The sequence below is a fragment of the Excalfactoria chinensis genome, chromosome 1, assembly GCF_039878825.1.
Source record: "Excalfactoria chinensis isolate bCotChi1 chromosome 1, bCotChi1.hap2, whole genome shotgun sequence".
Lineage (NCBI taxonomy): Eukaryota > Metazoa > Chordata > Aves > Galliformes > Phasianidae > Excalfactoria > Excalfactoria chinensis.
This window is the reverse complement of record NC_092825.1, coordinates 143,501,952-143,508,818: the sequence shown is the minus strand read 5'-3', so window position 1 is coordinate 143,508,818 and position 6,867 is coordinate 143,501,952. Positions and strand designations below refer to the sequence as shown.

General features: G+C 48.4%; 1 protein-coding gene across 5 annotated transcripts; it reads right to left on the bottom strand.

The window, feature by feature from the left end:
- Nucleotides 1-847: 847 nt before the first annotated feature.
- Nucleotides 848-6,239, bottom strand: SPRY2 (sprouty RTK signaling antagonist 2). 5 transcript variants are annotated; one of them, XM_072326667.1, is made up of 3 exons: nucleotides 5,925-5,968; nucleotides 4,323-4,472; nucleotides 848-2,619 (listed from the first exon to the last, which is right to left on the bottom strand). In XM_072326667.1, exon 3 carries the CDS (start codon nucleotides 2,566-2,568, stop codon nucleotides 1,627-1,629), a length of 942 nt encoding a protein of 313 aa, XP_072182768.1. In that variant the 5' UTR covers nucleotides 2,569-2,619; nucleotides 4,323-4,472; nucleotides 5,925-5,968; the 3' UTR covers nucleotides 848-1,626. The 5 variants fall into 5 exon arrangements, with proteins under 5 accessions (XP_072182768.1, XP_072182766.1, XP_072182770.1 ...); XM_072326665.1 differs by lacking the exons at nucleotides 4,323-4,472; nucleotides 5,925-5,968 and adding an exon at nucleotides 6,134-6,239; XM_072326669.1 differs by lacking the exon at nucleotides 4,323-4,472 and having other exon boundaries at nucleotides 5,925-5,999.
- Nucleotides 6,240-6,867: the final 628 nt, after the last annotated feature.

The following is a 6,867-nucleotide window of genomic DNA, read 5'->3' as shown; positions in this document are numbered from 1 at the left end:
TGAGCTCCTGATTTATTAGTTATAACTTGTTTTTGTTGGAGAGGGTTCAGAAAAGGCTGTGAGATTTTTCTAAGTGTCAGCTTAAAAATACTTACAACTATTTCTTAAATGCCAGCTTAATAAATGCATAAATAAAATTCAACATTAAGACCTCTGAACTTGGGAGAGACGTGCTCAGAACAGGAAATGATAGTTTGTTAATAAAGAAAGGTAAATCATTCTCTAGACTTCCGGTGGGAAACTTGGCAGCGAAAGGATTTTGACCTCAGTGGAAGGTAACTGCCACAAATGACAAATCTAGCAACCTTCTTCATACAAGTGAGGCAAATGTTTGACACAAGGCTGGACTACGTTCACATCTATCATCCCCTGTGGCATATTCTTCTGCTTTTAACAAATAATCCTGTAAGCTTTTTGCACTGACGGTATCAATCTTCCCCTTTCTTCCCCCCTCTTTGAGTAAAGCTTGCAAGCCTAACTTTTTTTTGTGAATGATTACTTATTTCCTATCTGAAGCACAAAAGCTCATCACTTACAGAATAGGTCAACCTTTCAGTGCCCATTATTGCTAGTCTGGAATGAATCAACGCGTTCTCCTATGTTCACTTTCCTTTTCAGATGTAGGACCAGCATATATGACATTTGTGTAAAGGAAGCGAAAATCCTGCATTACTTTCAGGTGAAGCAGTAAACAAAGAAGAAAAAGTACACTTAAAAGTTCTGTTTTAATTTTCAAGCTGGTCAAATTAGATTTGCCGTGGCTATATTACTTCAAAGTCTGCAATTTAAAGTACTGCTTTTCCCAACTCAAAACAATAAATGGGGGAAAAAATGACAAGTAGCCCAGTTTAATTTCAAACGTTAATATATTTTCTATTTTATAGTGAACATATGCATCGTTCACCCCTTATTTGCAGCAACTATGACGTCCTCATAAAAAGGGGTGACACTTGTAAGATGCCTCTTAAAATAAATATTTCTTTTTATAAAATAATAAAACTTCAAATAAATATTCTTTACACTAAACAATATGTTGAAAAAATTAGAAAATAAAGGCTGAATTTTACTGTAACTGTACAATATACATGAAGTCCAAAGGGAAATCAGAGTCTTGTAATAGAAGGTTTCCGTAAGACAAAATACAATCTAAAAACATACTGATTGATTCACATTCTTCCGAATGTACAACATATTAGTATAATATTTTGTGACTGTGCCATGTCTTATGACACCACTTATTTTTCACAGTTGAAAATATTATTGTATATACAAAAATATAGCACATTATCTCTGGCAGAAAACAATGAAAAAAGGGAGTCATTTGCTAATTTACAAATTTTGCAAGTACTATTCACAAACCATGGAGTTGCCTAGGAGTGTCTGTGTTGCTTTAGCTTATGCAATATGTGGGTCACGATGTACTGCATTGCCTTTTTTATTCTGTATCCCACTAGTTGGATTCTAACAAGCCTATCAATTAAGATGGCACACAGAGAAAAGCGTGTCACTGCAAACAGCAAAGTGTACCCCCAACCCTTCTACTACAGTGCCAAGACCTTAGCTGCTTAGTTGGTTGCATATATGTTAAAATAATCCTTATTACTCGATTATTTCTGATTAGTGATGCTATGTTGGCTTTTCAAAGTTCCTGGGGGGGACACTGGGAACTTTGCAGCAAACCGTGTTGGAGTGTTTACAGCGGCACCCAGGCCGATTGACCCGGTCGTAACAGCCCTGGCATAACTTAAGGCAACCCTTGGCTGGCAGGTAACACCACAAGCAAGGCAGGAAGAGGGACACCACACCCATGGCTGACCACCTAGTGCAGCAGTGCGACTGACTGCAAGAGCAGGGGTTGTCAGCGCAGTTGTCCTCGTCATCGTTGGAGCAGTGATAGAAAAGGCCCTTCACACAGCATACACAAGTCCCGTAATCGACCACGTTCTGGGCTGAGCAAAGACACTGTTTGTCACAGATCCAACACGATGGAAGGGTCCTTGGATACGTGCACTCCTTGCACTTGCACTTCCCACAGTCCTCGCACCTGTAGCTGTGTGCTCCCAAATCTTCTTTGCTCAGCGGCTTCAGCTCGCTCGACTTGAGCTCAGACTTGGGCTGCATGCGGACTATCCCGTCAGCAATTGGCCCTGAAGATGATCCTAGAAGTCTATGTTCAGAGGAATTACTGCTCGTACTTGTCCTTGTACTGCTCCGTGAGCCTGTGCTGACTGTGCTGATGGAGCGGGACAGAGGTGCCCTAGGAGAAGCGTGCATTTGCGTGTGCTGAACCCGGCTAAAATGGCGATGCTCAGGCAGGCCATGGGGCCTCTCATTTTTGGGTTGGTTTGCTGGACGAGGAGCAGACTTGACCCCTGGCCGTGGAGCCACCGTCGGTCCCTCTGTGTACTCATTTGTGTTGCGGATGGCTCTGATCTGGTCCAGGGACAGGATGTGGACTTGCTGCGTCAGGACATCCCGCAGGTCGGGCTCCCCATGCGGCCTCCCACTGTCACGCCGAGTCTGTAGCAAGGCCTGCGACCCACTGCCATGCTGAGTTCTCGTCTCCATCGCTGCCCGGAAGCGTGCTCACCCCAGCAGGCTTAGAACACATCTGAAATCCTGGAGCAACAAAGAGAGGATTCACTAATTGCAACACATCTCATGCTCTCCACCAGCCTGCAGGATTCCACAGCACTGCACACATTCAAAGTAATGCATCAGCCATTAAAAAAGGATTCACAGCTCGGGGGGAGAGCACAGTGCTGGTCAGCTAAATGTGCTCTACTTGGCTTCCCCTGGCTACTCCTGCGGAGAGCTTAAAGAGACTCTGTTCTAGGTCTGTGCATTTCAGCCTGTGGCTCTAGAAAGCCCAAGGATGACGGCTGGTAACTAGGACATCCCAGGCCATCCTCCTGCCAGACCACAGCCTCTAATGTGACCAACTTTCAGCCCCTTTAAGTGACTCTTCTTTTCACATGATACTACTGAAAACCTTATTTTACATTAAATTAGAAAGAGCCTGCAAGCATTTAGCAAGTGTAACGTGACCTGCTGATGACAGACATACAATTCTCCAATTTTGTTTAAAACTGGATAATATTTTGGTAGGCCAGTTTCTTTACACATTAAACTTTACATGATGTAAATAGGAAATTTTAGTTTAATACCAATGGTCCCAAGAAAAACACTAAATAGCAATAAAATGTTTGAGGTTAGACATTAAATGAGTTAGTGCTACCAAAAACTTCAGCAGCACAAGTAAAAATATCTTTCTCCAGTATTTTAGTGTGTGTCATACTTGTACACCACTGCAATTGTTATTTTAAGGCTCAGTACTACAAAAGCAATGCTACCAGTTTTGGTATTTATAAAATGTGTAAAAAATTCCATAGACTACACCTCAAATATTACCGAGAGTGGCTTCTGGGAGAGAGGTGTGAATAATGCCATCAGATAACATCTGCACCCAAGGAGGTTACTTGGTTGCTAACAGCCTTAAAGGATGAATAACTACAAAGTTGAAAGGCAGACTTGAGAATTTAAATGGGAAGTCAGGAAAAGACCCAAAAGATGGGGACTTGCACATAACTTACTTCCACGTTAAAATATGCACAAGTTTCAAGCACTGACCTCTGAATCACTCAGTATTTGTTTTGCCTTTATCATATTTTAAAGCAGTTCCTAAATCCAATTACCTACACAAAAATCCAGAACAATATTTTACAATTAAAACCCAAGCAGGAACCAAGCTCCTTACAAGGACCACACAATGTCTTCAATTATACCTAGAGAGAGCACCATAGTGTTACTCTGTACACATCAGTTACCAACAAGAATACTATACCACAGTATAATAAAATATAGCCAAACACTTTAACAATGAACATCTCCAGACACTGTCTTTCTTCTAACAGCAGCGGAAAGCATTTAACCTTTTAACACCTGGTGCCCTCCCCTCAAGTGCTTTTTCCTCCCCCCCAAAAAATCTAGGCTTTAAAGAGTGACCGACTATTTTAAACACTGCCAACTCCTGGTTTTGCATGCAGAGTGTGTCCTGGTGCTCCCCCCAGAAGTCCTGCAAGCTTATCATGAAGCAGCATTACTTATGTTTTCTTCAATTTCACGCTTTTGCTGTATAGGAAGTTTCAGAAAGTAGGTATTTCCTCATCTGATTTAAATAAAATAAAATAAAATAAAATACTCTCCCCATCCCCGAGAAGAACTGCTAACCCTATATCCAGGCATCCAGACCGGAGCCCACGGACGCAGAGCCAATCCCTGCACAAGTGACAGCCCCGGGAAGAAGCCAGGCTGCCCCTGACCTGCGGAGAGCTGGGGACGAGCGCGGTGCAAGAACCCCTCGGACGCCGGACGTCCCCCGGCGCGGCTGCATCCGGCCGCGCAGCGGGAGCGCAGCAGGTGGGACGCGGAGCCCCGCGGCTTCAGGCGGCGGCCCCGCGAGTGCAGACAACCTGGAGATTAACAGGAGACATCCCCGGGCCGGGAGGTGGGAGGGGGCGGCCGCAGTCGCCTTATCAGGAAAGTCAAACCCATGTTTCCTTTTAACTCTTCCCCCCTGCCCTCCCCCGGGAGATGCTCAGGAAGCCTTTCCCTGCCGGGCAGTGAGCGGCGCCCCGCAGACGCTTGGAGACAGAACCTCCGGGACAGCCGGGCAGGAGGCAGATTGCCCCCCCCCTCCTTGCCCTGAGCGCTCATTCAGCCGCCGGAGAAGAGAACTGCCCGAACTTGAGCCTCCCGCCCCTGCCCAGGAGGCACTGTCAGCCCGAGCCGGGCCATGTTTCCTTATTCCCCCTGACAGACCCTAACGGGACAGGATGTGAACCTCCAGCACCTTTATTTGCAGCCATGCCCGAAAGCTCTGAGAGAAAGCACGACTCTCCCTGTGACCCAGCACCCTTACAGCGCTTGGCCTTCCTGTGTGTGCATGTGGGCGATAACACCGTTCCCCACTTCCAGAAGCCAAAGTCCACTCTCGCACAGCTCAAGTGCCACGACCGCTGCCTACTCCTGGCTGGGATTGGCAGGAGGGCGAGGGGGGGGGGGGGGACAACTTTCGTCTTCGCACGTCTGAGGAAGTGGCAAACTCAAGGGGCTTCTGCGTGCTGCGTGTGGAAAATCCCCGCATCGCGGAGGGGGCCTCGGGGGAAGCGGTCCCTGCCCGGGACTTACTATGCTGTGTCCGGAGCCGCGCAGCACCCCCACCCCCACCGCCCCGCAAACACCCCCGCCACCGTCTCTGCTTTCACAGTGCTTTGAAACCCACATTAAGAGCAGAATGTGCCATTAGACTCTGGATTAGGGCAAAAGGGACTTTACATCAAGGTGAGGCAAGCTGACACACAAGTAACTTGCTGGGAACACCAGTAGGTAAATATATATATCAGGGAGTGGGGTGGGGGGATGGAGGCCTGTTACACAGTAAACCCCCACAAAAAAAAAGTCCTTCTTCCCCTCCACACACACACTCTGCAAAGTGTAACCTGGGAGTGAAGTTCCCCCGTCTCATGAATCGAATTAAGCTTCACCGCACGAGAAATACGCACGCACCCGCAGCCGCTCAGATGTATTTACACACCAGCCGTGCACTCACTTCCGAATGGCACGGATCTTCCCGACGCCACCACACACGGGCGTCAATCACGGCGCTCCCCCGGGCCGGGGGTACCGGCGGCCCCGCAGCGCCCTCCCTGCGCCTCCCCCGGGGCAGCACCGCCCGTGCCCGGCTCCCCGCAGCCGGGAATACGCGGCCCCCGCCTCCCCGCAGCCCCCCGGGCACGCGTGTGCGTTCGCGCAGCCTTCCGCCCCCGCGCAGCCTCGCGCCCCCCGGAGCACCGCGACGGGGCGCAAATAAAGCGCAGCCCGCAAAACCCTCCCCGGAGAGAAAAAGAGCTCCGAAATCCCACCTCCGGCTCTTCTCTGGGAAAGGAAAGAGAGGGGAAGGGGGGAGAGGGAGAACCTGTGCGAGTGGAAAAAGGATCGGCCTCAAACATTTCCACGAGTTTTCTTGGAGCAGCGCAGAGAGAGGGGAGGGGGGGCGAGGGGGGAAGTGAGGGGGGGGGGGTTGCGGGGGTTACTGAAAAGCTTGTTTTGCAAAGAAGGAAAAGGCTCTCACCGTGATCGCGGCGCTGCACCAAACCCCTCTCTCTGTTGTATTTTCTTCTTCCTGCGGTTTGCAAATAAATCCAGCCCTAAAGCAAAAAAAAAAAAAAAAAAAAAAAAAAAAAAAAAAATTCTTTTCCAAACTTCTGCTTTCGTCCAACTTGCAAATGAGAATCAGAACGATCGGCTTGCAAAAAAAAAAAAGTCCGGAGCAAAGTCAGTCCTCCCCTCTGCCCAGCTCGACTGTAAGAACGTGTGTGTGCGCCTATGTGCTATAGTAATAATCAGAACACCTCTCCGGATCTGGGTGGGTTTTCTGTTCTCCTCCAAAGAACTCACTTCTCACACACTTTCCTTTTTTTCCTCCCTCAATGAACAGGAGGCCGAACCGCCAGCACCGAGTCACCTTTTTTTTTTTTCTTTTTTCCTTTTTTTTTTTTTTTTTTTTTTTTTTTTTTTTTTGCTGCCGTTGCAAAGGATCGAGAGGAAGGAAGGGGAAAGCCACAGAAAACAAAATCAAGTGGATCTAAAATCCGATGATGGCAAAGCTTTCTTCCAGCGAACTCCTCCGAGGAAGCAACAGCAGCAGCAGCCGGGCGGGGGGGGGGCCGCGCTGCCGAACGCCGCTCGCCGCACGCTCCTCTCCCTCTCTCCCTCGGCTTTCTCGCTCCCTCTGCGAGCGTGTGTGTGTGTGTGTGTGTGTGTGTGTGTGTTGCAGGCGGCTCTGCGGTTTGCGAGCGGGGGGGG